The 23444-nt window shown below is 47.7% G+C and overlaps 1 protein-coding gene across 1 annotated transcript in view; it reads left to right on the forward strand.

Moving 5' to 3' along the window:
- Nucleotides 1–212: 212 nt before the first annotated feature.
- LOC108933613 (sodium/potassium/calcium exchanger 3-like) overlaps nucleotides 213–23444 on the forward strand; it is an 81055-nt gene continuing 57823 nt past the window's right edge. The window contains exons 1-2 of the mRNA XM_029259084.1: nucleotides 213–454; nucleotides 13692–13814. Coding sequence (XP_029114917.1) covers nucleotides 253–454; nucleotides 13692–13814 — 325 coding nt within the window. The 5' untranslated portion in view covers nucleotides 213–252. The remainder of the gene's footprint in view (nucleotides 455–13691; nucleotides 13815–23444) is intronic.

Genomic DNA, 23444 nt, shown 5'->3' on the forward strand with positions numbered 1-23444 from the left:
ATGATGTGAGGGAGGAGGAGGAGGAGGAGGAGGAGGAGAAGGAGGGGGTTGGGGGGGTACCTGCACCTCCCGGAGGAAAGAGCGCCTTCCTTTTACCAGCATTTAGAGAGCGCTCCAGCGCGCCCGCTCGCAAACTTTCCAGCCGCTCCCGCCGCGCCGCCGCCGCGCCGCCGCCGCCGCGCGTTCTCCTTCTCCTTCTCCTCCTTCTCCTTCTTCTCCTCCTTCTTATTTCTTCTGTCTCGTTGTGCTCCGATGGGCTCCGCGGACGCGCTGCTCGCAGGCGCAATGATCGCAGCCGTCCGGCCGCCGCCGCCGCCGCCGCCGGGGATGCTCGTGCACCGGAGGACGAAGACGCGCAGGAAAAGGAGGAAGGAGTTCCTTGTGGGGCAGATGTGCTTCTTGGGGGCGCTGCTGGTGGCCGTGGCTGGGGTCTCGAGCCTCGCGGGACGCGCAGGTGAGCGCTTCGCCCCCGAGGGATCTTGGGGAGGGGAGGGGATGGAGACCCACAGGGCTTTGACGCCCGCTGAGGGGAGACGGCACTGGGTCGCGATCCTCAATGGGTGTGAGACCCCACCGGAGGGCGGAGACCCCAATGGGGAGGGCCCCCTACTGAGGGGAGACCCCCCCCCCCCCCACTCCTGGGGGTCCTCGCGTTACATCCTCTCTATCTCGGGTACCTTCTCCATTCCAGTGTATACACTACTGTGTCTAAGACAGAGTTAGTACTGAAAGTATGAACTGATGGCGTTTCTCACATTATTGAGCAATGTGCTCATTTCTGGAGATGTTACTGTGTTACTATGTGCTCGTGTCACGTCGTGTCACTGTCTAGTTGACCGGGCTCCCCCGTCGACTCGGCTCGGGTGCGATTCCCCAGCGCTCCTCACTTATTATGGTGGCCTCCTTGTGCTTACAGGAACACGTGATCCGTCGTGTCAACATTAATATAATTATGTAATATTCAGTCAATATGTACGCAGCGGCAGTACAAACACGTACTGAAATAGCCCCTCGTTGCGTGCTCGCGTCCCATCCTGGAGCCAGAACCAGCCGGGCGCACATCCCCTTTCTCTGGAAATGAATATTCCGGATTAAAACGTGCACATATGCGGGAGGTTTTGGTAGGAATGTGGTTGTAATTTACAGTGAAAATAGCGGTGGGGTAATGACACCGTTGAGGGTGTCAACGGTGGGCGAAGATGGGGAACTGGTGTGAATTTGTCTGGACCATCAGTGGGCCGTCTTCTCGATAATATGTACTTAACGGAATGGTAGTCGATAACTTCCCACTTGACCACTTCTTGTACGCTTAACGTGTCCCCTCCGATGTATCCGCACGTCCTTTAGTTGGGGCCGAATACGAAACGCCTCCCTGTAGAGAGGAGTGAGGGTGTCGCACCGCCGGGGCTCTCCAGCCCTCTTTCTTTCTCCGGTACAGGCACGACGGCATAACGATCGGTGTCGAACAAGGTCAAGTTTACGGTGATTTACACTCACTTTACAATTTAAAGAATTCCTTTTGTACCTCGTTTGCATGTGAGGCGGCAGGTAGTGTACCGTTTCCCTCCGTTTCCCAGCAGCGCGATCAAGTCCTGCTCCAGCTGCACTGCTCAAGGTTCTTACCCTGCACTGACACTGTAAGAGTACCCTGTTCTATGTAGAAATGGGTAAATCATTGTAAAGTTCGCTAAGTGGCACTGTAGGAGGCCTCGGACAAGGTGACGGCTAAGGTGACGTAAGTTAATAATCAGCTGTGTGACACGAGGCGGGAGAAGCATCTCTTACATCCCTCCTTGGTGGGACTCCAGGGCGGCATCGCCAGGAAGAGTCATCCTGTGGTAACAGGTTCTAAAGCGCCGTTTTGTTTAGCACGAGTTATTAAAACTTGAGAAAAGGCAAGACTTTACGGGCAAAGGGGGAAACATGTTTTCCACTCTTAATTACTTGCACCTAATCTGGAGCACATTTTTACCAAAAACAATGTATGACCACGAAGGCATAGCGGGGAAAAAAGCATAGGAGGGACTCTTAGACATTCTCTGCCAGGAATATTAATGCGATTTAGCCCGTAAAGTACATTACGCTGCATGCCTGCTTTCCCACGGAAAAAATAACCTCATTGGGGGTTACATGTATGTTCAAAGGCACGACTCGTTCCTCGCATACCAGCCGTGGTAAAAAATGCATTTCAGTTACCAGTGCAGAAAACATTTCATTAGTCTGTTTAAAATAAGGGTTTTTAAGTTTAAGTTTCAAGGAATGTATGTGAACTTTAGCCACTGAGACCGCACCCACATATTATTATTATTATTATTGTAAGGGTAGCTAGAAAGATATATAGATTAAAAAAAGTATTTGTCCTGCAGGGAATTGCATGATGCTGAAGCAGCCTCTGAAATAACTGTTACAATTAGTGTAATGATAATAATACCACACACACATTGTCTGAAGCTGCTTGTCCCATGCAAGGTCACGGGGAGCCTAACCCGGCAACACAGGGCATAAGGCTGAAGGGGGAAGGACACACCCAGGACGGGACGCCAGTCCATCACAAGGCACCCCAAGCGGGACTCGAACCCCAGACCCACCAGAGAGCAGGACCCGGCCAAACTCACTGTGCCTCCCCAGTTCTACTACTACTACTACTCATAATAATATTTTTATGGTGCTTTCGAAGTGAAATGTCAAAGTGCGTACAGGAGGCGAGTTTGAAAACGGAGCAGTGGAGTCATGTTTTGATTGTATGGAAATGCATTGTTATTAATTCCCCTTCACATTTGTTCAGTTGATTTTTTTTTGTCAGCGTTCGAATTGTAATGTGACTCCAAGGGTTATAGATTCGGTATGTTAAATTATGACCACAGGAATTTCAAACCTGACGGTAGCAGTTTTGACTGACCTCAGTTACCTGCAGAAGAGGACTTTCTAGTTGACGAAACTTTCTCACGTATGGCGTCTAAAATCCCGTTTTTCTCTGGATTGTCCTCTATCCCTCCTCTTTTTTTTTTCTTTTTACTGTCATTAGCAAAGTGAACATGGATTCTCAAAATGGGCCAAGCCCTGTACAATCCAAATCACCCCTGAGGCAAGATTTAGTTTATTTTGAGTTTTAATTTTTGAAAAACTGTGCCAGAATTGTATATCATGGGGGGATAAATAACCACAAATCTGACATTTCATCAGCTGCGCTGTTTTCATCTCAAATGTGCAGGAAATTCATAGGAGTTTTTTTTTCTTTCTTCATTTTAAATCACATTTAAATGTATACACTAATTCAGACGTTATATTTGAAGTCTTGTTCACTGTGGAAATGTTTAGTTTGTTTTCATGGGACCTTTAAATTCACTCAACTGCAATGACTCCAATGAGGCTATTTGCACTTATTGCCTATATGTACATACTGTATATGTAACACTGGTCAGATTGCAGCAAACTATAACTGGCTTGAGGGGCACGTTGGTGCAGCGGGTTTGACCCGGTCCTTCTCTCCGGTGGGTCTGGGGTTCGAGTCCCGCTTGGGGTGCCTTGCGATGGACTGGCGTCCCATCCTGGGTGTGTCCCCTCCCCCTCCAGCCTTACACCCTGTGTTGCTGGGTTAGGCTTTGGCTCCCTGCGATCCTGCATGGGACAAGCACCTTCAGACAGTGTGTGTGTGTGTTTAACTGTCTTTCCACTAGTGTGTGTATAAAAGTTCCTAGGTGGCGTAGTGGTTAGAGGTGCCCACTTGAGGAGTCTAGCTTCAAATCCCACCTCCTGCTTGATCAACGTACCAGTCCAGAAATGAATGCAGCTTTATATCATTGTAAGTCTACTGAAATAAATATGTGAGCAATTTTTACACATCGCGGAAACGTGCTGGAGCAGATTAAGAGCCGTTTCAATCCTATACGGCCGCGCAAATGCATAACATCATTAGCAGGAACTGCAGGCATTTCTGGATGTTTTCGGTGAAATCCGTCCAAACGGTCACGTCCTGAACGCAGCGTGTTTGGCTGAGCGGAAGCCTGAGGACACATTGCATGTGTGTGCAAAATCGGTACTCCAAAGCTCTACGAAGCCTCCAGGTGCTGCCCCGATTTCTCAAGCCAAAGTAAAGTTTTGGGCCGTTTAAAACTTGCACACTCGTCACTTGTAATGAATAAGGTGTAAGTGGCGTGAGTGTATTTTTAACAATACATTTTCTCACCTGTGGCACACAAACATATTTGCATTTAAAAATATTCATTAAATTACATTGGTATTCTAAAGCACAAGGAAGTGGCGCGATATGTGTTAAAATGCTATAGTTTTCCTCCAACAGTCCGGCCCCGTAGGGAATTGAGGAGATATTTCAATATCTATGAGAAGATGTTGTGTATTCACAAAGAACTTTTTAGGTTACCATGTTGGGATTGTTTTAACACCACTGATTTACTGTGCCAGCAGTGACGATTTTCCGAATAATGAGACATCGTGGTGTTTCGGGGCCAAGGAAATAAGACGTCGGATCAGCTTTCAGTGCCCCGGTGCTGTTCTGGAGCTCAGCTTCGAGTCGTGCGTTTGGCAAAAAAAAAAAAAAAAAATAGCACGGCTGGTTAGAAAAGGGTCAAAAATGTTATTTGTCAGTTGGCTTCTCCGGGGTGGATTGGCCGGAGCCACCCTGTCCTTTTGGAGGAAGGAGTGGTCCAGGTTCTTGGATTCAGGGTTCGAGAAGGAGCCCATTCAAGAGATGTTCCCCCTGCACTTTCGGCTGAAAGGTACCCCAAGCCTCCCTCCTGCACCTCTCGCTGAGTGCATAACGCTTCTGTTGCAGTAAATGGCAGTAAAACAGGCGGGTCGGAGGTGGACGGCGAAGGTTCCCACATGTCACACGTGGACATCTGGCTTTTGACAAATTTTTTTCTTAACGGATCGGTTTGCGTTGCTCCTACGAGGCTTATGTGTTGCAAGTGGAAGTGGAATTTCATGCACTGAAGCTACTAATGACGTGACGTGTGTGAAAATACACACACACACACACACACACTTCCTGAACCGCTTGTCCCATACGGGGTCACGGGGAACCGGAGCCTACCCGGCAACTCAGGGCGTAAGGCCGGAGGGGGAGGGGACACACCCAGGACGGAACGCCAGTCCATTGCAAGGCACCCCAAGTGGGACTCGAACCCCAGACCCACCGGAGAGCAGGACCTGGTCCAACCCCCTGCACCACCGCGCCCCCGGCTGTGTGAAAATAAAACAAGCAAAATTATGAATTTCAAAATTAATTTCTATGAATGAAGATCGAGGGCTTTGTCTTCAGTAGCGTTGGGGTTAAATGTAGACGTGTGTATCTTCAGTTTTGCGTCATGCACACCTCTTGAGCATCAGGTTTATACATTTTAACCTCAGATTAATGCAGCCGGGTTCTCTCTACAGCTTTGTCGCCACACTACTATTGTTGTAAGTGCTATTGATCCCGTCAGATTTTGATCGGTCCGATCAATTATGTGTCGGACATGGTTACATTTCTGTTCTAGAACAGGGGCCAACATATTAATATCAGCGTGTGCACCTTCTCGGGGGCATGGTGGTGCAGCAGGTTTGGCCGGATCCCGCTATCTGGTGGGTCTGGGGGTCGGGTCCCGCTTGGGGTGCCTTGCAATGGACTGGCGTCCCGTCCAGGGTGCGTCCCCTCCCCCTCCAGCCTTGCGCGCTGTGTTGCCGGGTTAGGCTCGGGTTCACAGCGACCCCGTTTGGGACAAGCGGTTTCAGACAATATGCGTGTGTACACCTTCTCTTGTGTTACCTCTTTTGCATTTACAAAACAAATCGTGGCCTGATCGTTTCCTCGTTATGCTTTTTTTTTTTTCCCAGATATGAGGGAAAAAAAAGTTTCCCCTAAGTTTTGTATAATTAACAGATAAGAAATGCCTTGATTGGGGGCGCAGTGGCATAGTGGGTTGGACCGTGTCCTGCTCTCCAGTGGGTCTGGGGTTCGAGTCCCGCTTGGGGTGCCTTGCGACGGACTGGCGTCCCGTCCTGGGTGTGTCCCCTCCCCCTCCGGCCTTACGCCTGTGTTGCCGGGTTAGGCTCCGGTTCCCCGCGACCCCCGTATGGCACAAGCGGTTCTGAAAATGTGTGAAATGCCTTGATTTCCTTTCATTGGTCGTCCACTGTCCTTCAGTAGGCGGTTTGTTTTCATGCTTTTATGACAATGAAAAAACATTCCCAGCTTGTTTGTCACTTCCTGAGTTCTCTTGATTAAGTCAAAATGATGATGATGTTGATGATATCAGGCGGCAGTGATGCTCAACTTTTCCCATGGGCCGCCGATAGTAATAATCGAATGGAATATGTACCGCACTCTGGGACAAGAGCGCACTCTGCTTTTAAGGGTACTTTTACCTCCGGGGGTGCGGGCGCTAGCTTCGGCGGGGCCTTTGATTTCTGTAGGGGGGCACCGCTAATGTGGGTCTCGTGCAGCCTTGGTGGCCAGCGGTCCGCGGAGAGGGTCCGGCGCTCTAATGATGACATCAGACGGCCCCCCGGCCTGCCGGATCTCGCCTCGCCTGAGCTCGCTCAATTACTACCGATGTGGTTGCAATTAGGGGGGCCGCCCAGCGTCGCCTCGGGAAGTCCGACATCATTACTCACCATTTTCTCATGTCCGAACGCCGGCGAGATGTTGCCGTACATTTGCCGCTCCCTACCGCCATGGTAAAATCGCAAGAGCAAACGTTGGGGTGAATTACAACCCGGGTCCGTGAGCTGTTTGCCGCCCCATCCCCCCGCCGAAGAGAAGCGTGTTCCGTTAAAGGAAGAGAGCGCCGGGTGAATTTCCCCCTTATCTCTGCCTGTGTTTTCACGAAGCCTTCACCGCACTCTTTATCGCAGCCGCGTCTCAGGAAACACGGCCTCTGAGCTTCTTACACCCGCGCCGAGCTGCGCTGTCGCTCGAGGAGCTACGAAGCCCTTCTGCGCGTCTCATCGTGCGGTGGGTTTTTTTTTTAAAAAATAAAAAAACCTCATTCGTCGTATGGTTTTAACGGGCGGGCAGGTTTAGCTGCAGAATCAGGCGGTTAATATGTGTGTTAAAGTACGCTGTAATTAAAGGTAGTCATCTTTCCGCATTGTCCTCCTTTCACGCTGTCCCTGATTAAAAGATGTACTTTTTTTAGTCAGCGCTTATCCTGGAAGCCCCAAGACAACGCAGTCGGGAGCGTCGGTGGCCCCGGAGCACGCGGCGAAGTGAACCGGGGGGGGTTCGACTGAGACTGAACATGTTCCGCAGGCGTGTTGAGTCCTATCGACTGTCCTGCAGTCAGGGGGAGGGTAGATGTAGCGTCACACCCCTACGCCGGAGACAGAGAGCTCCTGGTACACATCGGCTTTACGCTGAATTTGTTTCGCAAACTTCGGTTTATAACCGCTGCAGTTCCAGCAATGTGGCAGCAGGGGGCGTAGTGGTTAGAGCTGCAGCTCCGCACTTTAAGGACCCGCATTCAAATCCCACCTCCTGCTGCAGTGCCCTTGATCCATTTACTTATTCTGGCTAGAGAAATAAGTAAATGACCGTAAATACCTTGCTTCTGTAAGTTGCTTTAGAGAACTTGTTCGCTAAATTTGTAAAAAAAAAAAAAAAAAAAAAAGTTAAATAGCAGCAAACTGATTCAGGTTAAAAAAAATCGCATCTGCGTCATGTACGGGAAGGAACCGTTCGGGTCCTCTTGCGCTGGTGAGTTACAGAAATAATGTTAGCGTGGCGGCGGAGCTGAGGACAGCCTGGTGGCAGGGGCGCGAGGGCAGGGAGGAGACGCCGGTTGGGGCGATGGGGCGAGAAGGCCGAAGGACCGAATCCGGGATGTGTAAAGGCGCCGCTCCCTCCCGTCTCTGCCCGGTGGCTCAGATCCGAGCTTCCTCCTGTGTTTGCTCACAGATTCCAGCCTTGCGATGGTGAGTCCGTAGTGACAGCACATGCAACAAACACGATTACCGCTCCTGAACTGATGAAGAGGAGTGCAGGTACATGAAAGTGTAAATGTAAATATACCTGATGCCTATGGAACCAGGACCCCCCCCCCGCCATCTTTCATTGTACTCACACAACTGGCTCACGACTCACGTTCACGTCTCTCCAAACGCTCCGAATTCGTCATTTTGCACCATAACAGCACTCTTATGAGCAGTCTAAGTAATGATGTCTGGAGGGAACACAAAGCGATAATGAAATTATTTCCTCACGCGAACAACGATTAAATTAGTTCCGTCATTTCAGTTAAGTTCCCGCGTTCAGGTAACGCGTCTGAAAAGCCGGTACGCCGAGCAAAGTGAATTTTACTGCGGCGAAGGAAAAGACTCCCCCGAGACCGGGTTGAGACGGCGACCTCCTTTCGTACCTGTTTGTTTTTTTTTTTTCCCTTTCCAGGTAGACGGTTGTCAAGCGGCCCGGTAAAATTCCCTGCCCATAAGGACCGCACACCTGCGTTGTTAGCAGAGATGAAGTGCACCTCTAAGTCCAGCACAGAGGACAGATGTGGGCTTTAAATACAACGCCGCTGTGACATTATGGGGTCGGGATTCTTAATGTACTGGCGTCTGGCGCTTCCCCCGCTTCTCTGCAGTGGCTCCCTCCTGCGGTGACGTAGCGGGGCTTCTGCCCGCGTTCCTCACGATGGCCCCTCGACGCCTTCCGTCCTCCAAGCGAAGGCCTCCATCGCGGGGAAGATGAGATGCTCCGAGATGCTCCGAGATGCTCGTTGCGTTGATGGTGCCAATGCCTCCTTTTCGTCTTCCCCTTAGCGGCGAACGGCCCTTCGACCTGCCGAGCCCCTCCTGCGTCTAGGAAGGCTTTCAAAACGCATCTCCGTCGAGCCGCTTCTCTTCTCGTCTCCTAACCGCTCCATGAACCTGCGTCGCACCATCTGTCACGATCACCTCTGTAATTCCGATTAATTCTGCGAGCGGTCGTAAGGGACAGGCTGGCTGTGCTTCAACAATCTTGTGCCTGTGACTCTGTTGCGAAATGCGCTTTTGTTTCCTCTGAGATGTTCTTACATTTTATTACATTTATTCGTTGAGCCGCCGCTTTTCTCCGCAGCGACTTAGAGCGTCGATCTACCGACAATTATTCGCCCGTTTATACAGCTGGGTCATCTTACTGGAGAAATTTCGTAGTAAGTAGAGGAAATGGGGACAGCTGGTAGTGTAGTCATTAGAGCTACTGCTGTTGGACCCCAAGGTTGCAGGTTTGAGCCTCACCTCTGGCAGTAGTACACTTGAGCAAGGTACTTACCCTAAATTGCTCCAGTAAAAAAAAAAAAAAAAGAGAAAAATTACCCACCTTAATAAATGGGTAAATCATTGTAACCTCAACAGTGTAAGTTGCTTTGGAGAAAAGTGTCAGCTAAATGATGTACATGTAAGTACTTTGCTCAAGGGTAATACAGCTGGAGGTGGGACTTGAACCTGTGACCTTTGGGTCTAAAGGCAGCAGCTGTAAGCAGTACACTAGCAGTGTTGAGGTAGTGTAAATTTACTCTAATGTGTGGAGCCCGCAGGCAGGCAGATCCCACTTGTGAGAGGAGTCCTCTGTTGCGGAAGAGACCGCTACAACTACTACATCTTCGACCGACGGGCCTTTGTCTTTCCGGAACCACCCATCCGAAACAGCTTAGCGAGTTTTCACCGAGACTCCTGTAAAACGTCTCCTCTCTCTCCTTTGGGGATCAGCTTACGGGCAGCGGTATGAAGTTGAGCCTCGCAGGTATAGGGAGGACACGGCACAAACCACATCCGCGAATCCCGACTGGATCCGCCCTTCTGGTGGTGCGAGTGTTGGGGACACACTGGGAAGGTTATCAGGAGTCAAAGCGTCCCCGTGTTCCCTCCTTCGGGCAGCGCGGCTCCTCTGACCTTCTGTCCGCTCAACTTAAGGCATAAAACACTTAAAACTGGAAGCGGACGTTCCATACAAGTGTTGCCAGGGCTCCGCCATGCGGGGTTGGGGCGCAGTGGCGCAGCGGGTTGGACTGAGCTCTGCTCTCCGGTGGGTCTGGGGCTCGAGTCCCGCTTAGGGTGCCTTGTGATGGACTGGCGTCCCGTCCTGGGTGTGTCCCCTCCCCCTCCGGCCTTGCGCCCTGTGTTGCCGGGTTAGGCTCTGGCTCCCCGTGACCCCGTATGGGATGAGTGGTTCAGACAGTGTGTGTGTGTGTGTGTGTGTGTGTGTGCGCGCGCGCACTGCAGAACACATATTCAATAGCTCATTATAATTATTACGCTTCCTGCAGTTTTACCTGCAAGCGCAATAGAGTCGAACAGTTCATAATGGCATTTATTTCACATATGGTTTCCAAAACTGCAGAATGATAAATTTGAGGGGTTTTTTTTTAATGATTCTCATTTTAACGGATTATTGAAATACGTTGCAGTTGTGGTGCAAGGAATGATGGGAGTTTATCAGTGAAAATTTGTGCATCCACGGTATTTTTGGTTGCCCAGGCAAACATTATGGCTGTAATTTTTTTTTAGCCCCCGTGGAAAACAAAGGCCTAGAAAAAGTAACACATTATGCATATGGCACTGACTCACGTGCAGCTTTGTGTGTGTGTGTGTGTGTGTGCGTGTGCGTGTGTGTGTGTGTGTGTGTGTGTGTGTCGGCGTTACCCTGGTCTCGGCAGCTATGCCACGTCTCCATAGTAACTCCTTTCCCAGTGTTCATTCTGACTCATTGAACAGGTAATGGCATTACTCCACAATGTGTGAGGAAACTGCAACGTGTCTGCAGTAGGTGTTTGTTTAACCGAAATGCCACGATGGAAAGAGATTTGTAATTATTGCATTTTCGTCTAGAATTGTGTTACGCAGCGTCGCTGCTTTTCGGGCCTTTCTAGCTGATGCTTTTGTCGCGGCAAAAATGCGCGGCACGAAAACATAGCGGTCGAGTAGAAGTCCGCGCTAATAATTAACGTGCGCGTCGATGAGCGGCTTAATGGTGCGTTTCAAGTGTGTTGGACGACGGCGTCAAGTCGCGCTCGAGAACGAAAGAAGCGTCGCTGAAACATTCTACGAGCGGGGCCACGTGGATGAGGAGCGCCCTCGGTACCGGCTGAAATGTGACCGGTCCCTTCCGACGCAACCTCTGAATTTATTTTTAATATCCTTGGCAGTATAGTATTTGGAAAGTTTTTTAATATCCACGGGATAAATTACTCATGTCCCAGAAAATTCTACGAAAGCTTCGAGAAACTTGTCTTTCCACCTTAAATTAAGAAACATCAGGCCGAAGTGCACACATCCAGATGTTTATTGCTTTACCACTATCTCAGTGCAGTTTTTTTTGTCAGGACTGCCCAGAAAACACAAAAAAGTAAAAACCTAGCAAACATCTGTCATGTTATTACCCCAGAACCTGCTGTGCTATATGTACCTATAATATTTCGTAGGGCTGCTCATTAACAAGAGCTGCCGCTTTTCCAGCTCTGTGGCCCCATAACTGTCCTTAAACATATATTTATTTTCAGCTATTGGCGTTGAGGGGGGGGCGATGGCGCAGCGGGTTTGACTGGGTCCTGCTCTCTGGTGGGTCCGGGGTTCGAGTCCCGAGTCCTGCTTAGAGTGCCTTGCGACGCATTGGCATCCCGTCCTAGGTGTGTCCCCTCCCCTTCCAGCCCCATGCCCTGCGTTGCTGGGTTAGGCTCCGGCTTGGGGCAAATGGTTTCAGACTGTGTGTGTATTTACTTCAATGCTGCCTATGCACACAAATATCAATGTTCACATTTGTGCCAATTTACTGTCAACATATGTGCCCGCAGTGTCACTTTTTCTATATAATGGACATTCGCTGACTGCATCCATAGCATGTGTCCGGAATCTTTTGTCCCCCACGTGAGTCCTCAGCGTTGAAAGGCGGCGTGTCCATTGTCACTGTGACCGAATCTGTCCATGTGGCTCCCCGTTGTTTTCTTCTTTGTTTTTCTGCTCTCCCAGGCATTATTGTCAAGCATCCCTTTTAGGGAGAGTCCGCTCTTTGGACACGTCCAAAGCGTCATGAGCTCAGTGCCATGATTTGAGCTTCCAGGGAGAGTTCTGGCCTGATTTGATCCAATGTCTCTTTCTTTGTATTCCTGGCAGTTTATGATGTTCTTAACTGCCACCTCTAACAGCACAGTGAAAAAGAGTCTGTGTTATAGATAATACTGTTAAAAATAACAAAAAATTACAATAGAAATACCATTGCTTGACCAGTTCTAATCTTTGCTCTTGTGTTTACATCGGTGCATTTGAGCACCTTTTCTAGATCGTTCATTACAGCGTGGTCAAGTTCTAGTCTTTGCTATGTCTCTTGACTGCTAGAACTCATTAATCATTATAGTTACATGGTTATATCTACTTTTATTTATACAGTATATATAGTGTATACAGCTATTGATACAATACGTATCAACGTTTCAAGCCATTTGACAGCGCGTTGGCAAGCTTGACCAGTTCCATTGCATTACCACCTTGTGCGTCTATGAGAAGAGCCTGTGACGTGAATTGATGGATGTTTTTCCTAAGAAGGACTGACCCGCAGTGCGGTGTTCATCTTAACAGATGTATCATGCCTTTGGAAGGAACTGAGAAGTTCCAAAGTGGCAAAGTGTCACAACAGCCATAAATTAACAGGCCAGTTTGATGTTGGCCAACTGAAGGTTCTTACCATCATATAAATGTTTAAAACCCACCGTCTGGAGAGTTTCTAATCTGAGATACAAATGGTTCCTCTAGTACATCTCCTTCACTTCCACAATGAATAATGTATGTAACAGGCTGCTAAAAAAGAAAACAAAATCCATTTTTTTTCCCAAGGTTCTGGCCTGCCGGTGCGGACAACGGAAAGTAAAGAACTTCCGACCCACGGAGGAGCGATTAGTTATTTGTTGAACCTCTAAATCGCAAATCAATAACTCAAAGCACTAGAGGAAGGCTCCCCGGGAGGTCGCTATGGTGACACCGAACATATTGGGACGGTTTGTTTATAGGACAGACGTGGAGGTGGTGATCATTTCGGCAGTTATTGTTAGAGTGCCGAGCCAAATCGCCGGTTCTTCCGTAGCAGAGATGAGATTAGGGGTGAGAGGCCCCAAAGACCTAGCGGCGCAGGCAACGGAGCTGCCTGTAGAATCAGCCGCTGTCGGTTTGCACGCTACCCGACCGTGCCCCCAGAGCATTTACCCCGGTGTCACATCCTGTTACCATCCGGGAGGGCCAAGGCCCTCCTGAATGCTGAACGGCCTTATGATTTGCAAACAGCTATACTCTCGCGATGGCGATTCTGTAAAATTTTTGCATTGTCAGTTATGCCGTCCCACCATTCCCATCCCCAACTCCTGCTGAGCGCTCTTAGCAGCATGCCACTAAATTTGGGTTGGATGCTTGCCGTGCAGCGTTCTTTTGTTCCCGTAGAGTTTTCATGCATGTTTGATACCCTTGTGGTAGTGCTGAACGTCTTCATGGCAAGACCTTATTGTGAGCTTTACATGCTGTCTGACGCTGCTGTAGCGTGTGTTGGGTCTTTCGGGCCCTGTTACCAGGAACAGCCGAATCCAGAGGTACGTGGATTATTTCCCCGATCCAAGGTACAATCCTAGATGCCAAACATCAGCCTGGAGTAAGAGGATAGTGGTGTCAGAGATGTGTTGATCTTTAAGGCACCGTGCCCCCGTGAATAAGCATGTGTGTCTCTCTTGCAGGATACAGCACGTCGGCTCATCGTACCGACGACCGCTTCCAGGGGGGCAGCCGGAGGCTTCTGCAGGAGCACTGGAGCAATGGCACGGAGGAAAGGGATCTTTCCAAAAACTGCACTGAGCCTGGTAGGGGAACGGCATGGCTTTACCTACCCGTACTCAAAGGGGGCACCAACCCGGTGTGCGGAACATCCTGAGGTGGGCTCAGCACAGGGTTGTAGGGGGTCTTCCTTCCACCAACACTCTTGTCACACTTGGACTGGAAAGTCGCATCTGAGGTACGTGTCTGCACCTCCCGTAGCGGTGCCGAGACTTGAGGTCTGCACGGAAGTCAGGCCATTGATGTCATTCCGCGTCCACAACCGGCGCGGCAGTGATTTACTAGGCACTCTCACGGGCTCCGCACCAGCGCCCATCTGCTGCGCTCGACAGCCTTGTCGGTGCAGTGGACCGAGGGCCACGTGAGAGAGCCAGCGGGAGAGCTGGACCGCAGCTCCCATCTGTATCAGGCTGTCAGAAGTGACGAGCTCTGGTCAGTCTGCAAGGGCTCCCCCTCCCCCACGTCGCCCCAACCCCAACACATTAGTTGGCGCCTTTGTTTTGTGGTTTTTAAGTATATGCTGACACAGTCCCAGCTATTGTTGCTGGGATACAGCTGTTACTGGATTCCGCAGAATGCAGTGCCGGGTGGGGTGAGCCTTTCGGAGTCAGAAGGGCATTGTTGTGCATTCAACATTCACATCCCTGCTGACACACGGCAGAACCTAGGGTGCGATACCGTTACATCAAAGCCCTCATTCTCTTATCCGTGACCACGGAGTTTACCATATATTCACCCACTGGAGTGGGTACGAGGAACGTAAAGCTCCACGTTCATCTAACTGCGATAAAGCACGGTCATTCCAGTGTGTTAACATTCCCTACGCATTACAAAAGTACATATATTCTCCATATCCTTTGTTTTCCCGCTGACGAATCCTCTTGTATCGCCTTCCGAGGAATATACTCTTGTCATGGACGTACCAGCGCGGCTATGTTCATGAGATCACATTGCGCTGTTCCAGTTCAGTGAACTGTTTTCTTTCCGCAGCTTGTTTTCATAATTGGGGAAAAATAGCGTGACCAGAAATGTATGTATTAATACTTTTTATTGTACTTGCTGACTAGCCTAGTCATGGTCTGTCCGAGGTTCTACCTTATTAAAAGCAGATGCAAACATATGGAGTATACCTTGCAAACTGCAATACATTTTTGACCTGTGTATTGCTATATATTGTTGCTCGTTTCCGCTATCCCTCCGGTTCGATGCGAAATAGTTTGAACCGACACACTCTTGGAAGCTCTTTGAACCTCTCTGTGAGATGTGCTTGGAGGGACAGTTTTCCAGCTAAAAATTAAATGAGAAAAGTGTTTCTTTAATTTATTTTATCTACGGCCCTTTCAAATTAACGACATTGTGCTGAACTTCATTAGAATAATTAGTATTCTTTTTAATTAATGACCACTTAATAGTTTCAAGCCCGCGATGGCTAAATGAACGAGTGATGCTTTTTAAATGAAATTCCTCTTTTTACAGTTTTGGGGGGAACACACACACACATCATCTGAACCGCTTGTCCCATATGGGGTCGCGGGGAGCCGGAGCCTAACCTGGCAACACAGGGCGTAAGGCTGGAGGGGGAGGGGACACACCCCGGACAGGACGCCAGTCTATCACAAGGCACCCCAAGTGGGATTTGAACCCCAGACCCACCGGAGGGCAGGACCCAGTCCAACCCACTGCCCCACCGCACCCCCTGGGAACCCGGAGGGTTCAAATCAAATTAAAGGCAGGTGATTTGACTTCTCATTTGCATACGCATAAGCGCAAGCACAAGCTGTACCACTCGTCTCGGAGGATGTGCAGCTTGTGCCCGGTAGTACGAGTGGCATTTTGACAGGCCGGTACTGATGTAACGGCCAGCCTCCGGTAGTGAAGAACTCAGAGAACGGGAACCAGCGTGCGCTGCCATCCGAGATGCCGGATGAGTGGTTACAGCTCCATTTTACATTTACATTTCATTCATTTAGCAGAATCTTTTCCAAAAAGCAACTTACAGGATTAAGCAACTTCCATCGATTTGCCCATTCGGGCAGCTGGATCATTTTTACTGGAGCAATTCTGGGTAAGTACGTTGCTCAAGGGTGCTACAGGAGGTGGGCTTTAAACCTGCGTCCTTTGAGTCCATAGGCTGCGGTTCTAACCATTACACCACCTGCTGCTCCCTAGAAGGATCCATGTGGGGATTACTACTGTAGACGGCGTGGGCTGCGTAGACAGGAGTCCTGTTGAATGAGAAAACATTGTGGGCATTCCTGAAGGATCCTTCAGCCAGGGCGCGAGTTTGCGTCAATGAAAAGCGTGGGGGAGAGCAATCGTGTTCAAAAAGGCTCCTGGCAGCGCTGTACGTTGGCTCTTTCTGTGCCAGAAGAGCGGCTCAAAGGCAGCTCTGAAGTAGCGTGCCGCTGTGTTTCGGCGTGCTCTTTTATTCCGAGACGTTGTAAGTCGTCTGCAGACGCCCGCGCTACATAGCTGTACGTGCAGGACTTCTTACGCCTTCCGCTGGTTGCGCTCAGCTGTACGTGAAAAGCGCCGTGCCTTTCACATTGTCCTCGTTCATATTTTACGCCCTTTCTTCTTGAACGGCTGACTGCGGCGGTCCTACATTAAGGCCATATTGTACATCATGGTAATTGTCCCTCATTTTCCCTCATTTTCCCTCACCTTGCTAGTTGGGTGCAGAAAAATAACCATCGAAAAGCCACTTCGTCTTGTTTTATGTGTTGCACATTGCTGCATACCCCCCGGGAGTTGGTTAGCTGGATCACGTGTCCAAAAATACAAGATCGTTCAGGGCTGGTTGCCTTCTTTTCCTGACATTGTACCCTTGGTGGCAGATATACTCCTGGACTGTCCCCAGCATTCAGGAAGGGTCTAACTCATACCTTTCAGAAACACTCCTCTCCATATCTGTTCACCGTATGTAGGTAGGAACAGTGGTATCGGGTCAGTTGACTGCACTTTGTGAATCACGTGTCTACGTCTCTATCGCTCCATCAGTTGGTGAAATGCACTTTTGTTTACTCTGAGTTGTACACAGCTTTGGAGAAAAGTGTCTGAAAAACGAATCGATCCAAATATAGCACTAGTTTCCAGCGCACGTGTAATCTTGCTTTTTATGGGTATTGAATATGTTGATGAGCGAGCATTTGCGTGACGCAAATGCTGTTTGCCATGGAAAATCCTGGTAGCTTTAGACGACACGGTTAAGTTCTGCTTCGATATCCACTGCTCGGCCTGTACTGTGCTGGCATTCCCTTTCGGCCCGTTCGGACTAGTCGTGCTCTCTGTTGCTCCGGTACCGCGGCACGACTGTGATGTCTCAAGCCCGCTGCGCAATTTATCGGCCTTATTTTCGAGCTGGGGCAGTAATGCTTTCCTTTTACAATGGTCCTCATCTGCACTCATTGCTTTATATTTGATTCATGTAGATGCTAAATAAGTTATATTTAGGAATAAATACTTAATGGCTTGTTTCTCCTTAATTATGCCTTGCACTGTGAAGAGCTGTAATTATTTTAATTGGGATTGTTACTGTTTTGCACAGAAGAGTGCTCTACTATTCTTTATTTCCTCATTTTCTTCTCTTATCGCTCCTTTTCCCTCTTTCCTTCCCATGTCGCTCCCTTTCTGCCTGCCCCTATTTTTACTCTGTCCTTTGCTGTTTCGCTGCTTGAATCCCCCTATTGAAACTGAAAGGTCTGAATTTTCTGCGTTAATTGGACGTTCTCTGGGTGAGCAATAACAGTCAGAGTGGCTGAGAGACTTTTTACAGGATTATTTGCACTACATAAATCGATTGAATGCCCGGCATTCACACGATCCATTTTTGCAGCAGCAGTTACTCTGGACAATTGCGAGGCATCTCTCAATGTTGTGTGTGTCCAAGAAGTGCAGAAGTTGACACCTCAGTTGATGCAGAAAAAGTATTTTAATTACAAAAAAAGGAACCCGGATTAAGCCCCTTGGTAAGTGACATACTTGGGTTAGGGTTAGGGTTAACTCGCTACCCTAACCCAATTAAGAACTGATTTAGCAACTTACTTGTCATATTGCAGCAGTTGAAACAGGGGTCATGGTCATGGACGGGTAATCTGAAGGTTGCCGGTTCAAGTCCAGCAAGAGGTTTGAGCATGGCAATAAACTGCTCTTTACAAAGGAAGTGTCAGAAAGAATAATGGCTGAACATCTTCAATCTAGCAAAGATCGGAGTAAAATACACACACATTTTCCGAACCGCTTGTCCCATACGGGGTCGCGGGGAACCGGAGCCTACCCGGTAACACAGGGCGTAAGGCCAGAGGGGGAGGGGGACACACCCAGGATGGGACGCCAGTCCATCACAAGGCACCCCAAGTGGGACTCGAACCCTAGACCCACCGGAGAGCAGGACCCAGTCCAACCCACTGCGCCACCGCACCCCCTTCGGAGTAAAATAATACAGTATATTCAATGTGTATACGGTTTCACCGGTTTTTTGAGGATCTTCTCTAGATCTGTCATCGCCGTACTGCCAAAGGGTAGTCTTCAGCGTAGCTCTTCACTGTTGTTGATTATAGTTCTTCAGTGAAACAGTTACCGTTATCATATATAAAATTTCCTCCAACTTCTATGATGAGAGATATGCCCAGACAACTGAGAGTTATACGGATGGGTTCCGATAAACTCATTGTAAGTCGAAAATATAGTAAGTCGAAAATGTATTTAATACACCTAACTTACCAAACATCATTGCTTCTTATCCTTTAAGATGGTTAAGATCATTGATTGCAAAAGTCCCAGGTTCACGTGCAATGGCCATTACGGGCTTGCCGCCTTCATCAAAGTCAAAGTCAAGATGTCTTTGTTGTCATTTCAACCAGATACAGCTGGCACAGTGTACAGTGAAACAAACCAACGTTCCTCCAGGACCATGGTGCTACGTAAGACAACACAAAGCTGCTTACACAGGACTACATAAAGTGCACGTGTGCAAGACACGTGCAAAACAGCACAATAAATTCCAATAATTACGAGAAACAATAAACACGGTAAAAAACAGAAGCCATTATAAAATAATAAATACTGTAGATATAAACATACTAATTAGAGTTTCTCCTCAAGAGTAACTGCCTTCTTCTTCTCCTTCTCACCAGTAGCAGGAGAGACAGATGGGTGTTTCGTAGAAATGATGCATGCACAAAAAACAACGTAGACACAGGGGGTATCCAAAAAAACTGTGGCAACACAAAACACTGTAGAGTATTGGTTGTGTATACTACCGACTGCGTGGCAGACCGGGAGATGCGGATCGCTGCTGCTGCCCAGCATCGAAGGGCGTACTGTACTGCATATCGCTTGCCCGGGGAAAACATCAAAATTCAAAATTCGAAGTATGGTTTCTACTGAATGCGTATCGCTATCCCACCATGGTAAAGTCAAAAAATCCTAAGTCGAAACATAATTGAGGAGCATCTGTATCGCTGAAACTTGCTTAAATTAAATGAATATTGTCCTTCCTTAATCAGTGGTCATCATTTATAACAAAGTGTCACCTGCAGTAGGAGCCAGGAGAAACCATATCGGGGGTATAAATGATGTGCTTCTACTGTGTTGTACAGTTTTTTTTCCCCTTCAAATGTTTCGATCCTCCACTACCCATCTTGTGAAAATTCTCCTTTCTGCGGCCATCATGGATTCGGGACCTCGGATAATCCCCCACAGCATCCGCTGAGCGGCTTTACCAGATGCCCGCCTCACTCTGATATTTGAGGTGTGCTCGTGCTGGAGCTCCACCAGTGACTCACGTTGCACGCGACCTTTGAAAGAAGCGCTAACTGCCCGCTGTCTTTCGAGCAATGTGGTCGAGGGAGAAGGACGCACAGATGCTCCAGGTTGATGCTGATGCTGGGTCGCAGTTCTCCAGCAAGAGGTGTAGCAGCTGTTAATTATTCGGCAGCAGCCCTGCTAACAAGTCTGCCTCAAAGGGATCATAGTCTTTTCTCCTTTCAGCAGACACCACAGACGAAAATCCCCGCCACTCGAGCATCGTCCAAACTGTCGCATTAAACGGCAGAGAAAGCGCACGCTTTCCCTGCTAATTGATTTTATTTGTGACTGGGAGCCATCTGCAAGCGTTGATTTTGGGGCTGCTGTTTTGTGAAGAGCTGCATTAAGCCCCGTAGCTGAAAGCAAGAAATGAGGCGGGAGGTTGATAAATTCCACTATGTGGCAACGGTCCTCGGAGCCTCGGAGCTGGAACGGCACACGGAACTGGAGGATGCGGCGGTGTGGAAATTCGGAGATCGTCTCAGCGGGGCGCATCTGAGAAGATCATTTGAGGTTCAAGACAAACCAGCGTTTGTAGAGTGACAGAACTTCTTGCCATTTGACCTTCCTGGTTTCCTCCTCCTTCCTTTTTCTGTTAACACAGCCTTTACCCTCATGTTTTTGTTGGGGGCCCATTGAACTGATCCACGATGACAGTGATATCTCTCTAATCCAAGGACACAAATCACGCCATGTCACTCAGCGCCACTGTAGTAGTCTCTTTATTTCATTTATTTAGCTGATGTTTTCCTCTAAAGCAATTTACAATGATTTACCCATTTATACACCGAGATTTTTTTGTACGCAATGTAATTTATAATAATTTATAACAAGCACATTGCTCAAGGGTCCTGCTGCAGGAGGTGGGATTCTAGTGTGGGACAGCGACTCTAAGTACAACATCACCTGCTTATTTATCTTGAAATGCATCCTCTTGCCTATTAATTTTAAAATCTTTAAAACTGTATATTTATGTCCTCTTCACATGTTTTGTTGGGTAACTTCGGGGACCTCTGAAGTTAAACTTTTCTCACTAATGTTGCAGAGTGCCGTAGTGTCTGCCTTTACAGACTTCATCTCGTTGGATTAAACTGTATCCTTTTACCAGTATTCCCCTACTGTGTACATGGTGGCTGAAACAATGAATAAGTAATAAAACACGTTTTCCTTCTCTTTGCAGCCGCAACCAAGCGAGCCGCGGTACTGCTCTCTGTTGTTTTAGGAGAATAGCAGAGAAGGAGTAAGACCAAAGCGCTTGGGGTGTGTGGAAAGATAAAATAAATGAAAAGTGACAGAGGGGGTGCAGATTTGGAAAGCAGCCCCCACACCTATTGTTCAGTCCAAGAATTGCCGAATTTGCTCTCCGTTTCCACTTAGTGTACATTATTAATTAATCAGCTTCATTTATTCATTTTCGAGTTGAGCCCAGCCCAGATTACAGTAAATAGAGAAGTATTGATCACACCGAGTGGGTGAGTTCAGCTTTATTTGAATCACTTTGGGTTATTAAAGGAGAGTATTGTGTTTTGGTGGTACTTCTGGGGTAGTCCTCATCGATGTTGGAAGGGGCGGGATGCCATTATGGTAGCATTGATGAATTGTTAGGGGGCTCCTAGGAGGCGTGGAGTGGGCAGTTAGTGGGTGGAAGAGTGTCTTGCTCCTGCAGGATGTCGGGGGAAATTGTGCAGGCGAGACCCACGCGCGGCTAATGAGCACATCAAAGAGCAAAGCAAATCCTCCCCCCCCCTTTCCGCCTGTACTCTCGGATGCCCTGTCCTCGTATGAACCGCAGAGCACCTACAGGGATGGCCCATGCGCTGGGTGTGAGACGGTGAAAGTACAGAAATATTTCAATTTACCTAATGAGTCAGATAAGGGTGCACCCTCTTTGCTTCCCACCTCCATTTAGTTTTGTCAGAACACAAATAAGCAGTAAGATTTTTGATCTCTGCGCCAATTAGATACATTTGCTCTGGAGAACAGCACTTGATGTGCATTGGCATTTCGGTGTTCTTTGTTAAATATTTTACCGGACAATTCTGCCGAAAACGCAAATGCTCGCATAAACCGGCAATCCCTACGCTCAGGGCCAATCATTGTCAAGATCCTCTCCCGAAGTAGCTCACAATAAATCCCGTAGGTTGTATATACACAATTAGAGCACTTTAGAAATATCCAGAACAGCCAAATGGTCAGCCGGTTGGTTGGATTTGATTCTGAGCATCTACATAGACTGCAGCACTACATCTTTGAACCATTTAATGATCTTGTTGGTTAAAAGCATGTTTTTTCTTCACTTTTGGCTATAAATAGATCTATCATAAAAAATTGTATATAACATTTTGTTATCTCCGAAGCTGCAGTAAGACGATTTTTTTTACTGTGCATCACAAACAGACTCCTCAGATGCCCAACACCAATTATATTGCTCAACAGGAGACCAAGAATAGGGGAATGTAATTAAAAGGAATTTCTTCTGCAAATAATGGCCTGGCATTAACCTCTTTGGTGTAGAGCAGGCTCTCATATTTGCTGTTTTGTGGGTGGTGTGTTTGGGGTGCAGCAAGCTGAACGTCAGAACATGGCATCACGTACACGCTTGTGATAGCTTGTTGAGTTTATGGGTCAAACATGTTGGCTAAAGCATGAGTTGTTCTTCTTATGCCTTCCACCCCTCCTGGGGCATAGGCCGCCAACAAGGGTTCTCCAGGCGTCCCTAAGAGCTGAGATGTCATGAAGTTTCATTGTTGGCATTTCTGTAGCTGGCAAGGTGTTTACGGTGTGGGGTAGCTAGCCCCATGCCCAACTCCCCTCCTTTCTCAGCCGGGCTTGGGAGCATCCACGGTGGAGTTAAAGCATGAGTTCATAGGTAATTAAACACCAGGTATTCCTAGTTACTTACAAAATAACGATAAAGAAATTAATTCCTTTTTTACAGTATCACTGTGACACCCTGGGGCATATCATGTTCAGTGAGTGACCAGGTATGGAGCACAAGTGGCTACATTTCCTCCTAATTTTCTTAACATTTTCCATTTTTAGCTAATTTGAATGCATAGAAATTAATTCAGTGCAAAGGAAACGGCTTTTCAGCTCTTCAATAAGAAACCATCAAAGGTATCAGTTATTTAACAACAATAATCGTAACTCAGATTCATTCTACTAAAAAACACTAAACGGACAATGAAGAGAAAACTCCTGAACTCTCCAAAATAATAATAATAAAAAAATACTCTCCATCAACTCTCTTCAGCGCTGCAAAGTCAAGTTTTTTATAAAGTCTTTAAATGGTTAATTGGCCATACCTGGTCCTTGTTTCTGCTTGACAAGCAGGGTTGGCAAGCCCTAGGACTGCCAGATAAACCTTAGCATTCCAGTCATAACTCAAGGTTTTGGCAAAACGAAATGACACACAAATCCTATTTGCAATGTATTTATAAGACATCTAGGATAAATCATCCCATTTTCATATCGTTCATGTTATTACTTGTTGCTCTTTGTAGTTCTCCGTTTCATGCTAAGCACACTTTACAATCCTATGTAAATTTTAAGAACAATAACCTGATCTAAATCAGTTTATTCTTGATATTTATGATATTAATCTTAATTTTTTAAAAATAAATCCTACTAAGGCTTTCCAAAGTTGAAATAGTGTTTTTGAGATGCCATAAAGCAGTTCAAGTTAAGTGCTTGAGTAAAGAAACACATGGAAATATACCTCATAGCTGAATCAATAGTAATAATAAAATGTTTATAATCCAATAGTCCCCACATCATGCACTCTGAACCCTTTCACCATGTCCTTTCCTGAACTTTGTGATATTTAAAGTGCATTCTTGGATTCAGTT

Source organism: Scleropages formosus, chromosome 16 (assembly GCF_900964775.1).
Source record: "Scleropages formosus chromosome 16, fSclFor1.1, whole genome shotgun sequence".
Lineage (NCBI taxonomy): Eukaryota > Metazoa > Chordata > Actinopteri > Osteoglossiformes > Osteoglossidae > Scleropages > Scleropages formosus.